This window comes from Diplotaxodon limnothrissa, linkage group LG23 (assembly GCF_057381915.1).
Source record: "Diplotaxodon limnothrissa isolate DT_005_m linkage group LG23, D_limnothrissa_male_GT1.1, whole genome shotgun sequence".
NCBI lineage: Eukaryota > Metazoa > Chordata > Actinopteri > Cichliformes > Cichlidae > Diplotaxodon > Diplotaxodon limnothrissa.
In genome coordinates this window covers 2,196,314-2,222,535 of record NC_140617.1, presented here as the reverse complement: position 1 = coordinate 2,222,535, position 26,222 = coordinate 2,196,314, and the positions used below count along the sequence as shown (strand labels likewise).

At 42.0% G+C, this 26,222-nt stretch overlaps 1 protein-coding gene across 1 annotated transcript; it reads left to right on the top strand.

Moving 5' to 3' along the window:
- Nucleotides 1–13,365: 13,365 nt before the first annotated feature.
- Nucleotides 13,366–16,162, top strand: LOC146607214 (cyclin-dependent kinase 4 inhibitor B-like). Its single transcript, XM_085348445.1, has 3 exons — nucleotides 13,366–13,488; nucleotides 15,726–15,906; nucleotides 15,990–16,162. Exons 1-3 carry the CDS (start codon nucleotides 13,366–13,368, stop codon nucleotides 16,160–16,162), a joined length of 477 nt encoding a protein of 158 aa, XP_085204571.1.
- Nucleotides 16,163–26,222: the final 10,060 nt, after the last annotated feature.

The following is a 26,222-nucleotide window of genomic DNA, read 5'->3' as shown; positions in this document are numbered from 1 at the left end:
TGCAAAAAGGAAAACACTTGTAAAAAGAAAAATGCTGCAAAAAGAAAAACACATCCAAAAAGAAAAACGCTGCAAAAAGAAAAACGCTGCAAAAAGAAAAATGCTGCAAAAAGAAAAATGCCGCAAAAAGGAAAACACTTGTAAAAAGAAAAATGCTGCAAAAAGAAAAATGCTGCAAAAAGGAAAACACTTGTAAAAAGAAAAATGCTGCAAAAAGAAAAACACATCCAAAAAGAAAAACGCTGCAAAAAGAAAAACGCTGCAAAAAGAAAAATGCTGCAAAAAGAAAAATGCCGCAAAAAGAAAAATGCTGCAAAAAGAAAAGCACTTGCAAAAAGAAAAACACTGCACAAAGAAAAACGCTGCAAAAAGAAAAATGCTGCACAAAGAAAAACGCTGCAAAAAGAAAAATACTGCACAAAGAAAAACGCTGCAAAAAGAAAAACACTTGTAAAAAGAAAAACGCTGCAAAAGCACACACAACACAACGGAAATGTTTCTGTGGAGACAATAACGGGACGGACCAGTTGCTCGAACCAAAACATGCTAACAAGTGCACTGAGGCTGTGTCCCAATTAAGAGACTGCACGCTTGAAGTACGCGCACTACGCGTACTACGTACGGTGCGTACTATAAGTACGAGAAGTGCGGAAGTGAGAGGCTTGTGAAATGGGACAGTATACGCTTCGTCGCGCTGTTCAGGTGCATTTGGAGTATGCATTTGAAGCACACTTCGAATTGGGACAGCCGTCGTCGCGTGGCGGTGACGTAACCGCACTTAAAATGCGTACTTCAAGCGTGCAGTCTCTTAATTGGGACACAGCCTGGGACTGGGAGACACTTCAAAGAAGTGGAAGTGGAGCGGCCAAAGAGTAAACTTTCAAAAGTAAGTTCTGAATATTATGTCACTTATTTATGTGCAAATGTTTAATAATGAGGAACATTAAAACATTACTGTTGGCCACATGCCGGCAAAGTTATGTAACATTAGCGATGTTTGTACTTTCAGCGTTTACTTTGTTTTAAAGCCTTTACTTTATACGCCGTTCAATAGTTGACCTTAATCTCACAGAGAATGTGATGATTTTGTGGATAATTAAAGTCAGTCATATATCCACAAACACAACAGGCTGAAAGTCAGTGACGCTGCTCTGTTTGCAGTCCTGAATATCACAGCACAAGCAGGATCCACTGCACTGTTAATGTGAGCTGTGTTATATTGCTGCCTCTGTTCGGTGGACAGACTGAGGGAGCCACTGCTGCACATCATCTGTGAGGCTTTGCAGCCCTGATGATCCACCAGGACAAACTCAGCAGTGTGTGAGGAAGAGGAGGAGGAAGAGCCAGCAGCAGCTGACAGATGGAGAGAATAGACAGACTGTTCCCTGTTTGTGAAGGACTGCTAGGAAAGTTTAACATAACTGTCTGTCCTGAATCAGTCTTATTAGGTAATGTTCAAATAATGTGATCATCCCAGTGTTTCCAGTGTGGGAGAAAGTACTCAGGGCCTTCAGGTTACACACTATGAAAGGCAGCAACAAGTTTAATGTTCAGAAACCTAAAGTATGTATCAGCAGCAGAATGGAGCTAAAAATAAATGTTGGTTTCAGTTCTATGAAGCTTTGAGTATTTTGGATCAGTAGCACTGCTGTGTTTGTTGCATCATATTGCTGTAATTGTTTACATGCTTTATATATTCTGAGCTAAGTTGATCTATAGTGTTACATCATATTCTATAAGGATGTTATGTGTTTGTAGACTTCCTGCCCAGTTTGACCCATTTAGCAGAAGTCAGCCTGTTTAAGACTCTGATATCTATTCTGTATGACTTAAAGCAGTTATGACATGGTCTGATTTTCTCACCCAATAAAGGAATATTTAATATATCAGTCTACTCTTCATTCTATCAGAAACAGTTATCACAGCTCGTACATTTGCTTTTTCCACATATATGTAAGCATTGAGCCAAATTTAGTAATGCCAACATATTAAAAGAACAATATTTGTCTCTTATATATGATACACCTATATATGCATTGTCAAAGATACTTGTCTTTAAGGTGATAGGAAATATAAATAACTGCAACTTGAATCTTTACTGAAGCTCAGAGTTTGGCACAGAGTTCATGTTCACTGCTGTAATAACTAATAATGATTAATATAATATTGGCCATATTATATTTATATTACCAAAGTGAGATGACTTTAGTCTCATGAACAACATGAGCTAATTGTTATTTACTAGCTAATCTTAAAATGACTGTTCAGTGCAGAAATGAAGCCCAAAAATCATGTTTTACTGTCCTGTGGTCTCAGCCTCAGATACTTATCAAATCACACAAAGTTCAAATAGAAACAAATGTACAAAATATGTTCTCCTTCATTTCTGTCAAACAAAGCTGTATGAAACGTTTCCAGCTGTTAGTATCATGGTTGCTAGGCAACCTGGGCAGCGTGACGGAGGCTAGACCGTCCCATTTCACAAGCCTACAAGCCTCGCACTTCACTCAAAGACCTCAGCGGTCTTTGAGTACGCGGCCCTTGAGGACCGTTTAAGGCTGCAGACCCTGAATTGGGATACAGCCATACATACATGTTTTGGTTCCTGCAACTGGTCCGTCCGGTTATTGTCTCCCCAGAAACATTTCCGTTGTGTTGTGTGTGCTTTTGCAGCGTTTTTCTTTTTGCATGTGTTTTCTAAAGTTGCAGTCCGTTTGGCCACTCAGGGCCACCGTAGATTTCCAGACCTACGTGGCCCTGTGTGAAAAGTACTTACCCACCAAGAACTTTCACATCACCGTGGAGAAACTTTGGTCCACCATTTTTGGCAGAATTGCGCTTGAGCAGGAACGTTAACGTTGTAAAGACACACCTTTCAGCACAAGCACTTCACCAGATGCTAGTGATGTGTCGGTCGCGAACGAAACGGCTCTTAGAGCCGGGTCTTTGACGTGAACGACACAATCCGGCTCCTTATCCTTATCCTTTACAGCAGTGATTATTACGGCTGTTTACATTCCCCCACAAGCCGACACTGACCGTGCACTCAGGGAACTGTACAGCGCGATCAGCAGCGAGGAAACCGCACACCCAGAGGCAGCGTTTATCACAGCCGGAGACTTTAATAAGGGAAACCTGAAGAAAGTCTCACCAAAACTCCATCAACACATCCTTTTCAACACACGTGGAAACCGGCTACTCGACCACTGTTACACCTCTTTCCGGGATGCGTACAAAGCCCTCCCCCGCGCCCCATTCGGCCAATCAGATCACTGCTCCATCCTGCTCCTGCCCGCCTACAGGCAGAAGCTGAAACAGGAAGCTCCAACCCGGAGGGTGGTGCACTGTTGGACGGACCAATTGGAGTCTGCGCTGCGGGACTGTTTTGATCACGCGGACTGGGAAATGTTTCACGTGGCCGCCAGAGACATTGATGAATACACAGACTCAGTCTGTGGATTTATCAGGAAATGCGTGGAAGATGTCGTCCCATCCAGAACAGTCAAATCCTTCCCAAATCAAAAACCCTGGATTAACGGAGATGTTCGCACGGCACGGAACACCGCCTTTGCCTCCGCGAACACATCGGACTACAAACACGCACATTACCAACTCCGGAAGACGATCAAAGCAGCCAAACGTGAGTACAGGGACAGGGTGGAGCAACAGTTTGACAACCCTCGGAGTATGTGGCAGGGACTAAACACGATCACAGACTTTAGAGGGAAAACCAGCACACCGCAGACCACGGCCTCTCTGTGTGAGGATCTAAACGTATTCTACGCTAGATTTGACACAGCGAACACCATGAGACCGGACAGTGTGCGCACCGCGGATGACGTCAGTGCGCACACTGTGTCTGAGGAGGATGTGCGGAAGTGCTTCAGGAAGGTGAACGCACGCAAAGCTACTGGTCCGGACGGGATTCCCGGCCGCGTCCTCAGGTCATGCGCGGCTCAGCTGGCTGGAGTGTTCACGCACATCTTCAACCTTTCCCTCTCTCTGTCTGTAGTCCCAGCCTGCTTCAAAATGGCCACCATCGTCCCTGTACCCAAATCCTCCACCATCTCCTCATTGAACGACTGGCGACCTGTAGCCCTGACCCCCATCGTAAGCAAATGCTTCGAGAAGCTGGTCAGGGACTTCATCTGCTCTGCACTACCAGACTCACTGGACCCTCTACAGTTTGCATACCGCCACAACAGGTCCACTGATGATGCCATAGCCCTGACACTACACACTGCCCTGTCACACCTGGAGAAGAGAGACACGTATGTGAGAATGCTGTTTGTAGATTACAGCTCAGCATTCAATACCATCGTTCCCTCGAAGCTGGACAGGAAACTGCAGGATCTAGGACTGAGCAGCTCCCTCTGCAGCTGGATCCTTAGCTTCCTGTCTGACAGACGCCAGGTGGTCAGACTGGGCAGCATCACCTCATCCCCCATCACACTGAACACTGGTGCTCCACAGGGGTGTGTACTGAGCCCTCTCCTGTACTCACTCTACACCTACGACTGCACAGCCACTAACAGCTCCAACATCATTGTGAAGTTTGCGGACGACACTACAGTGGTGGGTCTTATCACCAACGGTGATGAGACGGCTTACAGGGAGGAGGTCAGCGCCCTGACCCACTGGTGTCAAGACAACCATCTCACCCTCAACGTCGCAAAGACAAAGGAGTTGATAGTGGACTTCCGGAGGTGCAGAGAAGTACACACCCCCATCACCATCAACGGCGCTGCTGTGGAGAGAGTGAGCAGCTTCCGGTTCCTTGGAGTACATCTGGCTGAGGATCTTACGTGGTCAGTACACACAAACAAAACAGTGAAGAAGGCGCAGCAGCGCCTCTTCTTTCTCAGGAGACTGAAAAGATTCGGCATGAGCCCCCGCATCCTCAGGACCTTCTATCGCTGTGCCATTGAGAGCATCCTCACTGGATGCATCACCACCTGGTATGGCAACAGCACCGCCTACAACCGCAAAGCTCTCCAGCGAGTAGTGCGGTGCTCTGAACGGATAATTGGAGGTGAGCTTCCCTCCCTCCAAGACATCTACAGGAAGCGGTGCCTGAGGAAAGCGGGGAGGATCATCAAGGACTCCAGTCACCCCAGCCATAAACTGTTCAGACTGCTTCCATCAGGAAGGAGGTTCTGCAGCATCCGGTCCCGTACCAGCAGACTGAGAGACAGCTTTTTCCATCAGGCCATCAGACTGCTGAACACGTCATAGACACCTCAGCTTCACTACTGGAACTTCAACATTATGCACTCCACACTGTATATAAATGCCACTTGTTTTGCACATATTCAACTCTGTATATTTTATATATTTTATTTTATTTTATTTATTTTTTTTTTTTTTTACTATTTAATTTGTAAAAATGTGTATACACACACACACACACACACACACACACACACACACACACACACACACACACACACACGTAGGAAAATATTTAGTATACACATCCAGAAATGCATACACTATTATATATTGTACATATATTTATTAGTTTCAGGTTGGCCATTCTTGTATTTTGCTCGTTTGTGTTGTTGTGTTTGCACATCTCTGTTGCTTGTGGGGCTCGCACACAAGAATTTCACTCGCATGTGCTGTGCCAGTGTGCCTGCACATGTGATGTGACAATAAAAGTGATTTGATTTGATTTGATTTATCGCGAGCCGTGTTTTTTTTTTTTTTTTTTCTTTCTCTCACCCTCTTTCTCGCACTTTTTTCCCGCTTCACTCTGCAGGCGAGCCTTGTGCTTTGCGCAAGGTTAAATTTCCTAAGTGATCCGTTCAATTCTGTCTTTGTAAACGGCATATTCAATGAATCATTTGTGTCGTCAGCTTGCTTGCAGTATCTCCCTGTTCTCTGCTAGTGTAATTTCTCTTCCCCTTTGACCTTCTTCGCTAATATTACATGAGCTATGGATTTTAACAAAGGTTTTTGCCATCATATCTGCCTTTTCTTCTTCTTTCACCGCTGTGACTTCCCCTTCACTTAATACTGGATACCCATATTTACTTGTAATGCCATTCATCCTTCTGATCACTGACCATACCTTACCTATGTCTGCCTCTCTCCCCACTGAATTACAAAAGCTCCTCCAACTGTCCCTCTTTGCAGTTTTAAGGGTTCTTCTCACAATAGCTTGTGATTTTTGATATTAAACAAAATTCTGATAACTCTGATTTCTTTTTAACATCCTAAAATCTTTATTTCTGCACTTAATTGCTGCATCACATTCCTTTGTCCACCAGGTTACAATCTTCCTGTTTCTGCCTCCTTTCAGCTTTAATTCAATTCAATTCAATTTTATTTATATAGCACCAAATCACAACAACAGTCGCCTCAAGGCGCTTTATATTGTACAGTAGATCCTACAATAATAGATACAGAGAAAAACCCAACAATTGAGCCCGTTCTCACTCCCGAGGCGTAACATGCTGACATTTTGTCATGTCCCGCGGCATTCCTGAGGAACGTGAAAGGTGACCTTCCGCGTTCTTGTGGTACGCGCTGGGTTATGGATGAAATCCAGTGGAATGACGCTCCCGCTGTAATAGACGTTCCAGCCCTGTATTCCAGCCCTAAACCTAACCTTATCCCTAGGCCTAACCATAACCTTATTCCTGACCTTAACCAGGACTTTAATGACGTTAAATAGCATGTTTCCAAGAGATTTGAAGAAAAAGAGTGAACATGTGTAGATTGAGTCCAGACGGTTCTCACATTTCCTCATTTTACCGAGGTCGTCATTTAGGAACGTGTTGGGTAGTCGAAAACGTAATATGTTGACGATTTGTCACCTAGCGTAAAATGTTACGCTTTGGAAGTGAGAACGTGTTGAACAATCATATGACCCCCTATGAGCAAGCACTTTGGCGACAGTGGGAAGGAAAAACTCCCTTTTAACAGGAAGAAACCTCCAGCAAAACCAGGCTCAGGGAGGGGCTGGGGCCATCTGCTGCGACCGGTTGGGGTGAGAGAAGGAAGACAGGATAAAGACATGCTGTGGAAGAGAGACGGAGATTAATAACAAGTATGATTCAATGCAGAGAGGTCTGTTAACACATAGTGAGTGAGAAAGGTGACTGGAAAGGAAAAACTCAATGCAGTAGAGCTGGGCGATATATCGAGTTTTTAAAAAATATCGATATATTTTTATACGAGATATAAGATGTGACCATATCCTTTATATCGATATAGTCTATGTTACGTTATAATTATACTTGCGGAGCCGCAAGTTTGCCTTTCTTTCGTCCACTTTCGTCTTTACGCAACGTTACTCGGCCTTGCCTCTCCTTCACTGAACACAACTCCTCCTCGTCCCCCATCGCTTCACCTGCAGGAAGCGACAAGATGGACACGGCAAATCTCCGTTAACGAGTTACTGCGCATCGCCCCGTGCGTGGGGCTGGACGGCGTCAACGTGTTAGCTAGCTAACCACGCTAACGAGCTAACCACGCTAACGCCATGCAGCCCAGAGGTGCTGCACGGACTAAAATCCTTTCATTTTCTCAAAAATGACAGCGCGCCTTATGTATGAATTCTGGTTGTGCTTGATGGCCGCGAACCGATTTTATGTGGAACACGGCGCTCAGCAATCTGTCAAAAAATGTTTTAGTACGACTTTGGTAAGCTACGGAGCTGCACCGCTTGATGGATTGTCGGAGCATTACGGCTGAGCCTCGCGGAGTGATACGTACTGTGCTTCAACGTAATATTACCTTACTGTGTATAAGGACCATAAATGTCATCTGTTAAGAGACGTGGTTGCGAAGCGGATTACAAACTCCAGGCTGTCAGTCACGCAGTACAAGTTGGGAACAGAGCAGCTGTGAAATCTGTCTTTGTTATAGTGCTCAGCGTCTTTTACTTTACATTTTGACTGCACATTTGTGAGCTTTTTGTTATGCACAAAAACAACATTGTTTTCTTTTATTTATGGAGCATTATTATTTAATAAATGCTCATAATTTATTTTTGAGTAAATTTTATGTACATCTGCTCTATGTTAATAAAAGTGCCTGTGTGACATCTGGGACACAGCTTTGACTAAGAACTCTCTTTTTGTTCTTACTTTATGGCTTTAAAAAAAGATATATCGAGATATATATCTTATATCGCCATCCAGCTAAAAAATATCGAGATATGAATTTTGGGTCATATCGCCCAGCCCTACCCGGCAGCCTACGTCTATTGCAGCATAACTAAGGGAGGATTCAGGGTCACCTGGTCCAGCCCTAACTATATGCTTTAGCAAAAAGGAAAGTTTGAAGCCTAATCTTGAAAGTAGAGATAGTGTCTGTCTCCTGAATCCAAACTGGAAGCTGGTTCCACAGAAGAGGGGCCTGAAAACTGAATGCACTAAAACCAGATCGAGTGTGTGGCCACACTGTTGCGTTGGTGCAGGCACACATGGAACTAAATTAAAAGAATCAGTAAGTTTTGTTTTTTCTTATTTCCGTTGTGTTTTGTGTGCTTTTGCAGCGTTTTTCTTATTGCTGGTGTTTTCTTAAGTTACAGTCTGTTTGGCCTCTGAGGGCCACCGTAGGGTTCACCCAGCGAGAACGCCCCACCTGTGGTGAGTGTGGCCGGCAATACTGCATTTCTGACTGCTGCTAATACGTTTCGAATTGAAACGCTGAAAAAGCACAGCGTATCCAGAAAACACATTATATTCCGCGATACAAGCACTGCCCCAGTGTCCCCTCTCCCTACTGGCTTTCAGCGACAGGCAGCAGCAAACAGGCTGCGTTTAACATCGCCTACGATAATGTCAAAGAAGAGGTTCCGTTCACTAAGTTCAAGTCCGAAATAATTCTTCACAAGAAAAATGGCTTGAACGTAAACCCAACATACGGTAATGATGTCGCGAGCACCCAGTTTATAGGTGTCGGCGCAGACACATTGAAAATAAAAGAGAAAAAAGGCAAAATTACAGGAGCTGACGGTCTGAGGGGCATGTGACTGCAGTGGAGGATAGTCCATAAGATATCGAGCTGCTCAGATATTGAGATGTTCAGTTTGAAGCCTTTGAGACACTTTGAGGTCCTTTTAATTTAGATTTTCCTTTTATTTAATATATCTTGAGATGTTTTAAGTTTAAATTTCAGCTCAGTGAAGCACTAAGCACAAACACTTTTCAGTAACTTATCTTTCTTTTAGAACTGGGCTCCAAATAAAGAATTTTGTGCTGAGAAGATTGTTATTTAATCATTTACAAATCAATATTGTCTGTATGGACAATCTTGATTTATCTTGTGCTTTTGTTTTATTGATCTTCATTTTGTCATCTCTATTATGTGTTTGATTCTATTGTTTTTTTTTGTTTGTTTGTTTGTTTGTTTGTTTGTTTGTTTTGTGTCCCGTTTGGATCTTTAGCCATCAGAATTGTTGTCTTAAGGCCAAGAAAGATGCCAAGCGGATTTATTTTACCAAGTGGATCATCATGGCCTTGCCATATTGGTCCATTTGATTGACCTTTATTATAATTATGTATTTATTTTATTTTCGGTTGCTACAAGCGGGACAGACATGACTGGGGGATAGGACAGGGAGAAAGAATGAAAGAAAGAGAGGGAGAGAAAGAAAACCAAAGGGGAGAAGAGACGATGAGATGGGGGGAAGAAAGAAAGAAAAACAAACAAAACACCTGGATCACCTGTATGCAGAAAAAAAAACAGAAGAGAAAGCAAACAAAAAAAAGAGCAACATAATAAATACAGCACCATCACAATAAACTAGCTAGCAGTAGATAACAGTAGATACTAAATATTAAACGCTATTGTGCAGCACGCAAGATAGACAGCGCACAATGTGCTTTGAGGCAGCAGCCAAGAAGGGTGTAGTCCGCGTCTGTGTACACCTGTGTGCACACCTGTGTGGATCAGCATGCTTGTATTACAAAGGTTTCTCCATGTAACGATCTGCTAGGGAGTTTGGGGAGTTTTATTCTATTGTTAAGTGTCCTTGGACTCAAGGTGCTTTTTAAAGGTGCTTTTTAAATAAAATCTATTATTATTATCATAATTATTATCATTATTATTATTACTTAAGTTATTTCTTTATTCAGCAGATCTGGCAGTAATCAGACCAGCAAACATGATATTTACGTCAAGTTTATGCCATTTAAAACAACGGTGTAAAAGCAAAATGTACACATCAGGCAGCTGGTTTGCCAGTTTGAAGAGACCGTAATGCTAATTTGACAAGTACAATTTTTTACTTGTATAATAAGTTTATGCTTTTGTATGTAGATAAAGTTTTGAAATGTAGTCTGACTGAATGTATGTCAAGCACCATAGATAACGTATTGGAATGTGTTACTATTGAAAGCCATGTTGAAAAAGCTAACAATATAATTATAAGTTGCATATATAGGACACCAGGATCGTGCCTTGACACATTCAATGAAAAACTTGCTGCTATGTTTAGCAACCTAAACATGCATGTCCCAGAGTAAAGCCTGCAAATAATGAACTTACCACTAAATCCCAGTTCATGAGCTCTAACAGAGTGATTGCCTCTGGAGGATTGTCGATTCCAGTGCAAGCCTGTGAGAAGAAAGCAAAACAAAAGATGAACTGCAAGTTTTATTACTTTTATTTATTGCAACGACACCTTGGAAACACAAATGTGCAAAAAAGGCAAAAAAATTTGTGTCACTTATAGTATCAAAGGATTATCATACCAAAAACTGACCCAGAATAAACTAGGTGCATCTGTAGCTTTAATTATATTTTAGTTTTATCTACCTGAAGGCTAAAAGAAGTCATGTGAGATGTCCCTTCTTTGGAGAAAAAAAACATTAAAGGTAACTGAAGCTTTAAATCTAAAACCTTAGCATTTTTTTTCTTTGCATGTAAGAGACCCAATAAGGGAATGTGCATCGAGGCTAGAGGGAAGGTTGTAAATGCTCTGCTTAACTATGTGGCAGGGAGCAAATTAACAATTGTATCGCCTGCTCATAAGAATGACCCCAAAGAACATTTTCAAGTACTTGGGAATGACTTTAATGGAAAGAAGGAGACACTGTAATTTTTATAATAATTTATAATATTTAGCTTGTCAACAGCAAAATGTACACATCAGGCAGCTGGTTTGCCAGTTTGAAGAGACCGTAATGCTAATTTGACAAATACAATGCTTTACTCGTATAATAAGTTTATGCTTTCTGTGAAATTTGCTCAAACACACTCACCGGCCACTTCATTAGGTACATCTGCTCAACCTCTCCTTCAGTCAAGAATCTAATGGCATCTCACACTCCGAGCATTTATCCATGTACACATGGCCAGGTTGGGCCACGATGAGCTGCTGACGTCTGAGCATCAGAATGAGGAAGAAAGGTGACTAAAGTCACTTTGAACGCGTCGTGATTGTTGGTGCCAGACGGGCTGGTCTGAGTATTTCAAAAGCTGCTGATCCGCTGGGATTCCCCTCAGAAACACCCATCTCTGGAATTTACAGAGACTAGTCCGAAAAAGGAAAATATCCACTGTGCGTGAATTCTCTGCGTGAAAAGTCCGCAATAACTGTCCCACCAAATGAGGTGACCGTAGATGCACAGCTTGTTACAGGAGAGGGCGGCAAAGAAAAAGAAACTAAAAGCACGCAGGCCGTGACGTGACAAAAAAGAAATAGAGCTCTTGCTCCGCATCTGTAATGTCATAATAAAAGGCGCGCATCGTCTGCGCCAGCGCGTCGACGTTTCAAAACATTCACATGGACAATGAATGAAGGCACCACCATTATTACCGTGTTATGAAGTTCCGTTAACCGTCCCGCCTATGAGCCGATGAGGAACCGTCCAATCAGGCCGTCTCCTCCTCTTTGGAAAGAACCTCTGATCTTCACGAGCTGTGGATTCATCCGAGAGGCTTTTTTAAACTGAGAGGAGGCTCGCCTCACGGTGACTGCGCGACGTTTCTAACGAAAGTCATCCCCGTGTCTCGCTCCCTCTTTCATCCTGTAACAGGTTAAAAACGGAAATACAAACTCGAATTACTTTTGAAAACGAGCGGGAACTGCCAGTAAATGCATCACATGCTTGAAATCACGCGTGGAGGCGACATTTTATTTTTTCTTTCTTTCTTTCTTTTTTTTTTGGCTGTTTTTCGGGGGGATTTTCAGCTCGAGTCGTTTGGAAAATGTGATGCCACGCACTGAACAGCAGGAGGAAGGTGTGCTACGGTTTTAATCTCATTTGACGTAAGTTTTTATATTTATCTATTTAATTATTTTGTGTTTTTGCTTGCTTTTAGTTATTCAGACATCATTGTCACAGTTCTGGCTTTGGTTCCGTTTTTCAGGCTGCAGGTGGCTTACTGTATCCCTGACATATAGATATTGTGAAAAGGCTCCATGCAGCTTTTTCCATAAACAGGCTCAAACATCACATCAATAAAATGTCACGCAGGAAAATCAGCAGGGGAGCAGGAAAAATAGGCAAAATCTGTAATATTATTTTCTTTGAATATTCTAATTATGACCTACATGGAGTATATCAGTATCTCGGGAAGGGTGGGAGAGGCATCATTTATTTTGCTGCTGGACAAGCATAACATGCTCAAATAGAAGCTGTAAACATGTAATCAGTGTTGATTGTACTCTACCGGAGTACTCGAAGCGCTCTATACAACACGCCACATTCACCCATTCACACAAGCACTATCTTCTATGCTTTTTAAGTGCTTTCTAACTACCATGCACACACATGGTGTTTTGTATTCTGATCGATACAACTTGGAGTTGATATCTTGCGCAAGATATCGCTTGTTTCATCCAGTTTCATCATAATAAAACTAATGAATTAGTCCTATCTCCAGTCATATATTTTCTTAATTTTGCTTTCCCAGTTCTAAAAAAAAAAAAAGCAAACAAACAAACAGACAAAAATAAAACAATGTAAGGGGGTATAAGATATTTTTAGTTTTATACATAAGGACTGCACCTAATGATATATTTTTAAATTTCAGAATAATTAGTTTAGGGGTAACTTGTCAAAAACCAGATGTGCAATAAATCTCCAGCTCTGCCGTGTGTCAAAATAAACACTGAACCCACGGGGAAGCCACTGAGCTGAATACAGCTCAAAACAAAATCGAGATATAATTAGTCACTTCTAATATTTGAATTTGAAGTGACTAATTTTGTCTAATTCTTGTTCAGTAACAGCTTGAGCTGCACCCTCCCACCCTTACACAGGAAAGGGTGGGAGGGACATGTTTCAGATTTCTGTATTTGGCCAGTCCACCATCCTGGATTATTTCAGTCTTCAACACAGCCTACAGAAAAATTTTAGGTGATAAGTTTGCTTTGTATTGCGTTTTAAAGGGACACCTGATATGAGTCTCTCTGACCAACTCTGCAATGCCTGTGCAACTGGAAATCTATTAGAAATCATAACTTTACTGCAAAATGGAGCTGATGTAAATATTAAAAATGTGTTTAATAGGACTGCAATACAGGTAAGTAATAAAAACCGTTTGAACTGGCTTTTTTCCGAAGTGATTTTAAACATATTTGGACGATTTCAGTCTGTTTTGCTTGCTAGCAGCTTGATTTACTTCCTTGTTTTAGTGCTTTGTGTTAGAGGCTGAGGCCTCCTCACATGTACTCTTCAAATATCCACCAGCTTCGATAATGTCATCATTATACTGAATACAATCGTCTCAGATCGATGTAAATATTTTTTGAAGTGCAGAAATCTGTATGTGGCAGTTATAAGTTTGGACTCTCCAAAATAGATTTAAGTGTAGTGAAAAAGATGAACAGTTTACCAAAAGTCTAAAAAGCTGAAATTCATGATTTACTATCAGATTTGAATACATTTATAGATTAATATAAATACATATGTATGTGCATGAGTGTGTTTTATGGAGTAATAAGATGTTCTGTTATCACTTCCTTAGTTTCACAATTTCTTTTTCAAATGCAGATTTTGTACTTGACTCAGAAAGAGCTGTAGTTTTTTTTTTTTATCACATGAAGTAAAGAATAAACTTGTGTTCATATTATTGTAATTAAGAGAAATCAGCAAATCCGAGACAACATTAAAGTCTGAAATTGTCAATGGAGCTGAGGAGCAGCAAAATGGTGGTGTTAAGGAAATGGTGAGTGAGGGTGTTAGCTGTTAAAAAGAACCTGGATTTATTCAGATGTACATTTTTTGCTTTAGGACAAAATATATAAATTGTTCAAGTCTCTTAATTTTACAAGAAGCGGAAAATAAAGAATAAGTATTTACTGGTTTATGGTTGTGGGCAGAGGTCTGAACAGATCCTTTATGTATCTATCCAACACCATGTTTGGGGAAAAAAAGTCTTAGTCTGAGTTTTGTTTTTGTTTGTTTTACTGATAACTTTTTAAGTAGCAGCTGCATTTCATCATAAAGTAGGGCACAGAAAAGAAAGCAGAGTCGTGAAGCATGAGGCACACAGACAAAGGACGCGCCCATGTCTACAGCAAACAAGGAAAAAGGAAAAAGGGCTGCTTCCCACATTCTAACACACACGCACAATCACATACACACAATCACATACGCACATGCTCGCGTATCAACATTCCACTGAACAAATGTATTCATTATTGTATTACTTTTCTTGTGTATAAATAAAGACAAGTGCAAGAACAGAGCATGCACATCACAGGGCCCCCACTTTGGTGTGAGCGCTCTGCCCTGCAAGTAAAAACTGCAGCGTGTGTGTTTCTACTCTCTGACTCTAAGCTGAAGAAGTGTCTTTAGAATAAATCTCTTGACATTGCTATTAAAGATGATATCACTGAAAAAATTACATTTGAAAACCAAACAAGATTTTGAAATCCATACATATCTAGTTTAATTGCTTGCTTGCTTGCTTGATTAAAATTAATTCTTCCAGGATGGAGTTACCTTTAAGAGCAAACCTGTTCAGAAAGGCAAATAATCATGTGCAGCAGTTTGACCAGAAGGCCTGTTTTTAGCGGAGGTAGCGAAGACGTTTAAGTGGGAACTCCAGTCTCATGAAAATGAACCAATGGGCTGCTGTCAGTGCTTGTTAGGCCTGTGCGCAGCGAACCAAAAGTCCGTCAGCCCAACGTGAAAAATGCCCGGTTTGCCAGATTAGCAGCCCGTGCCCTGCTTGGATCTGATTTTAAACGTGCTTTTTTGTTGTTGTTTTTGCTCGTGCACTGTCTGCACGAGCTTTAATATGAACGATCGTATTGGGTGCAGGCCTGCAGCTGAACGGTCCACTCAGAGAGGAAGCTCCTCCTCGTTGACCGCTCATCCAACATATCGTGTGCTCGCGAGTTCATAATTATGCATAGTAACTTTGAAATTCATACATGCTGACATGCACGAGTCCAGACGAGCTGGTGAAGATGTTTTTCACCTATCTGTATGACGCAGTCCTTACCTGTCTGCCACCAATAGAAACAGGTCCGCTGATGCTGCTGTCCAATGGCAGGCGCAGATTTTCCCTGTGACGACAAGAAACGTCAGGAGGAGAGGCGGGGCCAATGCGGGGCCAATGAATTAATAGCAATACACTTATTGAGCATTAAATGCATTAAATTGGGATTTGGTGTCATGGGATGAATTTAATATTTAAATATAAAAATGATAATCGCCAGGCACACCCTGGGCAGCTCCTTAAAGCTTCTTCTTCTCCTAAATTATCTCCCGCATCCATCCTCTCTCTCCCTCCATGCTGTGTGTGTGCAGGTAGTGAAGTTGGGGGACTCCCGGGTCATTGAGACTCTGCTGCAAGCGGGGGCAAATCCGAATGTGCCAGATCCCTCCTGCGGTCTCACCGTGACCCACGATGCCGCTCGTGAAGGATTCGTGGATTCTGTGCGCGTGCTGCTAAAATATGGGGCCGACGTTAACATCGCAGATGAAAGAGGTACGGAATTAAATGCTTTGATTTACTTCTGTTTTGTTTTCTTCTCGCACCTGGTTTTTATTGACCTATAACTCCATATGAAGGTAACCTTCCGCTGCACCTGGCCGCCAGTAAGGGTCACCTGGAGGTTGTCAGGCTGCTCATTGGATACACCGAGAATCGCGGCGTACGCAACAATGACGGACTCACCGCCGAGCAGCTCGCGCGCGGCAATGGCCACACGGACACAGCCACGTTCATCCAAAACCATCAGTGAGTGGATCAAACTGCACCTTACACGAGAAGAGTTTCTGCTCCCAAAATAATATGGGAGGGATTTTTCCTGAGCCCAGTTAAGTCAAAAACACGAAATAACGGAACAAAACAAAAGTTTTAGTGTAGTGTGTGTGTGTGTGTGTGTGTGTGTGTGTGTGTGTGTGTGTGTGTGTGTGTGTGTGTGTGTGTGTGTTTAGCAATAAAGAGCCATGTAAAAGATGTAGGCTAATTATTTTACATGTCAGTACAGTGGTTTGTGCTCTGAATATTTTGTAGTTTTGTGAGTTTTAAGGCTTCAGGCGTGAGTTTGTTTTTTCTTGTTCTGTTAGTTTTTGTAATTCTGACCTTATTGGTTTAATTATGAATGACCTAAAATGACATTAGTGGACAAATTCCAGCTGCTGGAGCATAACAGTGAGATGTAAAAATTATGTCACGTCAATAACACACATAATGGTCTTAATTTTTTTTTCATCTTTTCAACACTAAAAGATACATATTGAAAAATAAAAAATAAAATTCAAATAAAATTCAGTTAAATTTAATAATAAATAACACAGGGATAAGTGGTCGTGGATAGAGTGAAACTATTGTTTCTATCAGCTTACATATAGACTTAATAATAATAATAATAATAATAATAATAATAATGGATTGCATTTATGCTGAAGCACTATAATCTTTCATTTGTTTCTAGAACCTTTGTGAAACTAAATAAGCAGATTACTGTCTGTGGCCACAACATGTGCTGTGTGTTTAAATCTGTTGCATTTGAGTCATCTTACTTTGCTATTACATTAACAAATGAAATCAAATTTGTATTCTGTTTTTCTTTAATATTTAGGTGACATTTACAGTCACCTAAGTACAGTTGTGCTTTCACATGTTTACTAAGCAGAAGTTAGGAAGTAAAGCCATAAGATTTACACTACAGAGAGTAGTGCAAGGAGCAATTTTATACTTATTAAACCAGTATGCACCTTTACAGGCTACACAATGAATTTAAGGATAATGTTTACATGTTAATAGTCAAATCGTTAAAATCTGTCAATAGACTCTGAGGAAACACACTGAGCTTTCTGAGGCCCGTCCATTGTGTGCCACAAAACAGCGTTTCTGAATGTAAAGGAAACATAATGCTGCTGTCACCTTTTCTATAAAATTATCTAAATATTATTTTCCAGTTCACAGATTGAACTGGTTTGTTTGTTTCTTGTGTTTCGTCAGCGAGGCTTTGAACTCTAATAAAGCGCCTCTTTTTGATACTCAGCTCGAAACATTTAACCGAAAGTGAAACTTAAAATCTTTCGCGTGCAGTTTGAAATTAAACGACCGTCTTGTTGTTCAGTTTTCAATAGCAAATAATTACACCGAGCTTGTAATAACCCAGTGGTGATACTGTTGTTTAACTTATTCATTACTGGAATTAGAATTATTGCAACCTGTATTTGAAGTGTGTCAGCCTGAACTCGCGAGCTTTGTTTTTATGTCAATTCGTTATTAGAGGAAACCGGAGGTCGCTGTGTTAAAGCTTCTTTCTGAAATCATCTCCAATCAGATTCCAGTCAGACGTCAGCTCATCGTTAATGAGCATGCGCATACGCCGCATCTTCTTTAGTTTTTTTTTTTTTCTCAGACAGGACCGGACAGCTGAACCTGCAACAGAGCGAGCGCGATTTTGACTTCACCTCAGGTCTCCGCCACCACAAAGTCCTCGATATGCGTGGGTTTTTGTTTGTTTTGGGGGGTGTAACTTTAGATTGTGTCTGGGTGCATATGGAAATAAAACGCACACTGCTGACAAAGCTTTCCTTTATGGCACAAAAGCAATAATTAAAAGACTCTCACGTGACCGCACATGAGAAGCGAAAAATGCCCACCTTAGAGGAGCCTAGGCAAGAATCGATCAATCCGAGACAAATGACAGCGTTGTGGAGGATGTAAGCGGGCTGAGCGCAACGAACAGTTTAAAGGTGACAAACCAGTTTTTCTTTTGCTTCGGAACAAACAGAGGTTTCAATGTCAGTTAAAATTTATCCCAGGGTTAAAATCAAATTTGCGCTCATGCCTCGTGGAGCTGACCACACAGTGAAAATGTTTAACTTTTATAGACTGTAAAACACATTGTAGTTCCACTTATTTTATAATTTTTCAGGTCTAATTTTAGTTAGTATGCATGGATGCAGAGGTTAAATATGTGCCATGAACTTCCACATTTTTCTCCCACAGGTAAGAGGAAGGATGTGATTAAGAGAGCCTGGAGTCTGTTTGGAAAGCAACTTCTTCTTCTGATCTTTTGTTTCCCGAACTTTTTTGCCGGACATTGAACACGTCTATACGTTAAAAACAATAATTAGCGCTACAAAAACTAAAGAACAAAAATCTGGGATTTATATTCACAGTCTGGTGGAAAGAATACTTTGCAACACTTGCTTACTAAATGAGAGAATGTGACTCTTTCATATGGTTATTGAAAAACTGTGAAGCTGAGTGCATAAAAGTGTTTTTCATTGTTATTTTTATGCATTTACCAAACTAATACCTTACATACTGTGAAACATTGCTTTCACATTCACCATTAGGTGCATCTACACACTTCCGACACAGTCACATAAACATTAACTTCTTTTTGATGCTGCATTTTGTTTGATGGTGTTATGTTCTGGTCATCAGTGAAAGCTCTCAGAAAACCCCTGGCACCTTTGTGTCTGGGCTAACATTTATCTAAAGCTTCAAAGTTAGTACAAAGTTATGTTGTACCAAACAGCAAGCATCAAAGTGTATCATCTAATTGTAACCTACGGTCTTCTGTTTTTTGTGCACGCAAATAAATCACACGTGAAATTTTCTTCTTCTGTATTGTCTGTTTTATTATTTTCCTTTAGCACATCACAGTCATATTTACTCTTACCAACAAGAAAAGGTTTTGCAAATAACCATTAACACACATAATTTATCATATAAGAAAAGTTTGCTCTTTAAATCTTTAGTAGGTTTTTTTTTAAATCCAAAGAATTCCTGTGAGTTTGGTTATCTTAATTAGAAGCCGTCACTCTGGATTGTGACTAAGCAAAACTTTGTGCAGGCGTGCTGAACGGACATGATTCACTTTCCAGCGTTGGGTGTGTTCAGGGATTTCAACACATCCCGTTATAAGTGAAACGCTGAAGCAACGCCACATAGTATCACACTCACAGATGTACACATACAGTATGGTACATTTGTTATTTTTTGCATATTTGTCACAGTAAAAAAGTTTCAGATGAAAAACATTTTAATGTTGGATAAATATAACCTGGGTAATTACAAAATGCAGTCACTTCATTTATAAGGGGGAAAAAAGGCTTTCTATGGTGGCCCTGAGAGGCCAAACGGACTGCAACTTAAGAAAACACTTGCAAAAGGAAAAATGCTGCAAAAAGAAAAACGTTTGCAAAAAGAAAAATGCTGCAAAAAGGAAAACACTTGTAAAAAGAAAAATGCTGCAAAAAGAAAAACACATCCAAAAAGAAAAACGCTGCAAAAAGAAAAACGCTGCAAAAAGAAAAATGCTGCAAAAAGAAAAATGCCGCAAAAAGAAAAATGCTGCAAAAAGAAAAGCACTTGCAAAAAGAAAAACACTGCACAAAGAAAAACGCTGCAAAAAGAAAAATGCTGCACAAAGAAAAACGCTGCAAAAAGAAAAATACTGCACAAAGAAAAACGCTGCAAAAAGAAAAACACTTGTAAAAAGAAAAACGCTGCAAAAGCACACACAACACAACGGAAATGTTTCTGTGGAGACAATAACGGGACGGACCAGTTGCTCGAACCAAAACATGCTAACAAGTGCACTGGGGCTGTGTCCCAATTAAGAGACTGCACGCTTGAAGTACGCGCACTACGCGTACTACGTACGGTGCGTACTATAAGTACGAGAAGTGCGGAAGTGAGAGGCTTGTGAAATGGGACGGTATACGCTTCGTCGCGCTGTTCAGGTGCATTTGGAGTATGCATTTGAAGCACACTTCGAATTGGGACAGCCGTCGTCGCGTGGCGGTGACGTAACCGCACTTAAAATGCGTACTTCAAGCGTGCAGTCTCTTAATTGGGACACAGCCTGGGACTGGGAGACACTTCAAAGAAGTGGAAGTGGAGCGGCCAAAGAGTAAACTTTCAAAAGTAAGTTCTGAATATTATGTCACTTATTTATGTGCAAATGTTTAATAATGAGGAACATTAAAACATTACTGTTGGCCACATGCCGGCAAAGTTATGTGACATTAGCGATGTTTGTACTTTCAGCGTTTACTTTGTTTTAAAGCCTTTACTTTATACGCCGTTCAATAGTTGACCTTAATCTCACAGAGAATGTGATGATTTTGTGGATAATTAAAGTCAGTCATATATCCACAAACACAACAGGCTGAAAGTCAGTGACGCTGCTCTGTTTGCAGTCCTGAATATCACAGCACAAGCAGGATCCACTGCACTGTTAATGTGAGCTGTGTTATATTGCTGCCTCTGTTCGGTGGACAGACTGAGGGAGCCACTGCTGCACATCATCTGTGAGGCTTTGCAGCCCTGATGATCCACCAGGACAAACTCAGCAGTGTGTGAGGAAGAGGAGGAGGAAGAGCCAGCAGCAGCTGACAGATGGAGAGAATAGACAGACTGTTCCCTGTTTGTGAAGGACTGCTAGGAAAGTTTAACATAACTGTCTGTCCTGAATCAGTCTTATTAGGTAATGTTCAAATAATGTGATCATCCCAGTGTTTCCAGTGTGGGAGAAAGTACTCAGGGCCTTCAAGTTACACACTATGAAAGGCAGCAACAAGTTTAATGTTCAGAAACCTAAAGTATGTATCAGCAGCAGAATGGAGCTAAAAATAAATGTTGGTTTCAGTTCTATGAAGCTTTGAGTATTTTGGATCAGTAGCTGCTGTGTTTGTTGCATCATATTGCTGTAATTGTTTACATGCTTTATATATTCTCAGCTAAGTTGATCTATAGTGTTACATCATATTCTATAAGGATGTTATGTGTTTGTAGACTTCCTGCCCAGTTTGACCCATTTAGCAGAAGTCAGCCTGTTTAAGACTCTGATATCTATTCTGTATGACTTAAAGCAGTTATGACATGGTCTGATTTTCTCACCCAATAAAGGAATATTTAATATATCAGTCGACTCTTCATTCTATCAGAAACAGTTATCACAGCTCGTACATTTGCTTTTTCCACATATATGTAAGCATTGAGCCAAATTTAGTAATGCCAACATATTAAAAGAACAATATTTGTCTCTTATATATGATACACCTATATATGCATTGTCAAAGATACTTGTCTTTAAGGTGATAGGAAATATAAATAACTGCAACTTGAATCTTTACTGAAGCTCAGAGTTTGGCACAGAGTTCATGTTCACTGCTGTAATAACTAATAATGATTAATATAATATTGGCCATATTATATTTACATTACCAAAGTGAGATGACTTTAGTCTCATGAACAACATGAGCTAATTGTTATTTACTAGCTAATCTTAAAATGACTGTTCAGTGCAGAAATGAAGCCCAAAAATCATGTTTTACTGTCCTGTGGTCTCAGCCTCAGATACTTATCAAATCACACAAAGTTCAAATAGAAACAAATGTACAAAATATGTTCTCCTTCATTTCTGTCAAACAAAGCTGTATGAAACGTTTCCAGCTGTTAGTATCATGGTTGCTAGGCAACCTGGGCAGCGTGACGGAGGCTAGACCGTCCCATTTCACAAGCCTACAAGCCTCGCACTTCACTCAAAGACCTCAGCGGTCTTTGAGTACGCGGCCCTTGAGGACCGTTTAAGGCTGCAGACCCTGAATTGGGATACAGCCATACATACATGTTTTGGTTCCTGCAACTGGTCCGTCCGGTTATTGTCTCCCCAGAAACATTTCCGTTGTGTTGTGTGTGCTTTTGCAGCGTTTTTCTTTTTGCATGTGTTTTCTAAAGTTGCAGTCCGTTTGGCCACTCAGGGCCACCGTAGCTTTCCAGACCTACGTGGCCCTGTGTGAAAAGTACTTACCCACCAAGAACTTTCACATCACCGTGGAGAAACTTTGGTCCACCATTTTTGGCAGAATTGCGCTTGAGCAGGAACGTTAACGTTGTAAAGACACACCTTTCAGCACAAGCACTTCACCAGATGCTAGTGATGTGTCGGTCGCGAACGAAACGGCTCTTAGAGCCGGGTCTTTGACGCGAACGACACAATCCGGCTCCTTATCCTTATCCTTTACAGCAGTGATTATTACGGCTGTTTACATTCCCCCACAAGCCGACACTGACCGTGCACTCAGGGAACTGTACAGCGCGATCAGCAGCGAGGAAACCGCACACCCAGAGGCAGCGTTTATCACAGCCGGAGACTTTAATAAGGGAAACCTGAAGAAAGTCTCACCAAAACTCCATCAACACATCCTTTTCAACACACGTGGAAACCGGCTACTCGACCACTGTTACACCTCTTTCTGGGATGCGTACAAAGCCCTCCCCCGCGCCCCATTCGGCCAATCAGATCACTGCTCCATCCTGCTCCTGCCCGCCTACAGGCAGAAGCTGAAACAGGAAGCTCCAACCCGGAGGGCGGTGCACTGTTGGACGGACCAATCGGAGTCTGCGCTGCGGGACTGTTTTGATCACGCGGACTGGGAAATGTTTCACGTGGCCGCCAGAGACATTGATGAATACACAGACTCAGTCTGTGGATTTATCAGGAAATGCGTGGAAGATGTCGTCCCATCCAGAACAGTTAAATCCTTCCCAAATCAAAAACCCTGGATTAACGGAGATGTTCGCGCGGCACGGAACACCGCCTTTGCCTCCGCGAACACATCGGACTACAAACACGCACATTACCAACTCCGGAAGACGATCAAAGCAGCCAAACGTGAGTACAGGGACAGGGTGGAGCAACAGTTTGACAACCCTCGGAGTATGTGGCAGGGACTAAACACGATCACAGACTTTAGAGGGAAAACCAGCACACCGCAGACCACGGCCTCTCTGTGTGAGGATCTAAACGTATTCTACGCTAGATTCGACACAGCGAACACCATGAGACCGGACAGTGTGCGCACCGCGGATGACGTCAGTGCGCACACTGTGTCTGAGGAGGATGTGCGGAAGTGCTTCAGGAAGGTGAACGCACGCAAAGCTACTGGTCCGGACGGGATTCCCGGCCGCGTCCTCAAGTCATGCGCGGCTCAGCTGGCTGGAGTGTTCACGCACATCTTCAACCTTTCCCTCTCTCTGTCTGTAGTCCCAGCCTGCTTCAAAATGGCCACCATCGTCCCTGTACCCAAATCCTCCACCATCTCCTCATTGAACGACTGGCGACCTGTAGCCCTGACCCCCATCGTAAGCAAATGCTTCGAGAAGCTGGTCAGGGACTTCATCTGCTCTGCACTACCAGACTCACTGGACCCTCTACAGTTTGCATACCGCCACAACAGGTCCACTGATGATGCCATAGCTCTGACACTACACACTGCCCTGTCACACCTGGAGAAGAGAGACACGTATGTGAGGATGCTGTTTGTAGATTACAGCTCAGCATTCAATACCATCGTTCCCTCGAAGCTGGACAGGAAACTGCAGGATCTAGGACTGAGCAGCTCCCTCTGCAGCTGGATCCTTAGCTTCCTGTCTGACAGACGCCAGGTGGTCAGACTGGGCAGCATCACCTCATCCCCCATCACACTGAACACTGGTGCTCCACAGGGGTGTGTACTGAGCCCTCTCCTGTACTCACTCTACACCTACGACTGCACAGCCACTAACAGCTCCAACATCATTGTGAAGTTTGCGGACGACACTACAGTGGTGGGTCTTATCACCAACGGTGATGAGACGGCTTACAGGGAGGAGGTCAGCGCCCTGACCCACTGGTGTCAAGACAACCATCTCACCCTCAACGTCGCAAAGACAAAGGAGTTGATAGTGGACTTCCGGAGGTGCAGAGAAGTACACACCCCCATCACCATCAACGGCGCTGCTGTGGAGAGAGTGAGCAGCTTCCGGTTCCTTGGAGTACATCTGGCTGAGGATCTTACGTGGTCAGTACACACAAACAAAACAGTGAAGAAGGCACAGCAGCGCCTCTTCTTTCTCAGGAGACTGAAAAGATTCGGCATGAGCCCCCGCATCCTCAGGACCTTCTATCACTGTGCCATTGAGAGCATCCTCACTGGATGCATCACCACCTGGTATGGCAACAGCACCGCCTACAACCGCAAAGCTCTCCAGCGAGTAGTGCGGTGCTCTGAACGGATAATTGGAGGTGAGCTTCCCTCCCTCCAAGACATCTACAGGAAGCGCTGCCTGAGGAAAGCGGGGAGGATCATCAAGGACTCCAGTCACCCCAGCCATAAACTGTTCAGACTGCTTCCATCAGGAAGGAGGTTCTGCAGCATCCGGTCCCGTACCAGCAGACTGAGAGACAGCTTTTTCCATCAGGCCATCAGACTGCTGAACACGTCATAGACACCTCAGCTTCACTACTGGAACTTCAACATTATGCACTCCACACTGTATATAAATGCCACTTGTTTTGCACATATTCAACTCTGTATATTTTATATATTTTATTATTATTATTATTATTATTATTTTATTTTATTTTTTTACTATTTAATTTGTAAAAATGTGTATACACACACACACACACACACACACGTAGGAAAATATTTAGTATACACATCCAGAAATGCATACACTATTATATAGTGTACATATATTTATTAGTTTCAGGTTGGCCATTCTTGTATTTTGCTCGTTTGTGTTGTTGTGTTTGCACATCTCTGTTGCTTGTGGGGCTCGCACACAAGAATTTCACTCGCATGTGCTGTGCCAGTGTGCCTGCACATGTGATGTGACAATAAAAGTGATTTGATTTGATTTGATTTATCGCGAGCCGTGGTTTTTTTTTTTTTTTCTTTCTCTCACCCTCTTTCTCGCACTTTTTTCCCGCTTCACTCTGCAGGCGAGCCTTGTGCTTTGCGCAAGGTTAAATTTCCTAAGTGATCGGTTCAATTCTGTCTTTGTAAACGGCATATTCAATGAATCATTTGTGTCGTCAGCTTGCTTGCAGTATCTCCCTGTTCTCTGCTAGTGTAATTTCTCTTCCCCTTTGACCTTCTTCGCTAATATTACATGAGCTATGGATTTTAACAAAGGTTTTTGCCATCATATCTGCCTTTTCTTCTTCTTTCACCGCTGTGACTTCCCCTTCACTTAATACTGGATACCCATATTTACTTGTAATGCCATTCATCCTTCTGATCACTGACCATACCTTACCTATGTCTGCCTCTCTCCCCACTGAATTACAAAAGCTCCTCCAACTGTCCCTCTTTGCAGTTTTAAGGGTTCTTCTCACAATAGCTTGTGATTTTTGATATTAAACAAAATTCTGATAACTCTGATTTCTTTTTAACATCCTAAAATCTTTATTTCTGCACTTAATTGCTGCATCACATTCCTTTGTCCACCAGGTTACAATCTTCCTGTTTCTGCCTCCTTTCAGCTTTAATTCAATTCAATTCAATTTTATTTATATAGCACCAAATCACAACAACAGTCGCCTCAAGGCGCTTTATATTGTACAGTAGATCCTACAATAATAGATACAGAGAAAAACCCAACAATTGAGCCCGTTCTCACTCCCGAGGCGTAACATGCTGACATTTTGTCATGTCCCGCGGCATTCCTGAGGAACGTGAAAGGTGACCTTCCGCGTTCTTGTGGTACGCGCTGGGTTATGGATGAAATCCAGTGGAATGACGCTCCCGCTGTAATAGACGTTCCAGCCCTGTATTCCAGCCCTAAACCTAACCTTATCCCTAGGCCTAACCATAACCTTATTCCTGACCTTAACCAGGACTTTAATGACGTTAAATAGCATGTTTCCAAGAGATTTGAAGAAAAAGAGTGAACATGTGTAGATTGAGTCCAGACGGTTCTCACATTTCCTCATTTTACCGAGGTCGTCATTTAGGAACGTGTTGGGTAGTCGAAAACGTAATATGTTGACGATT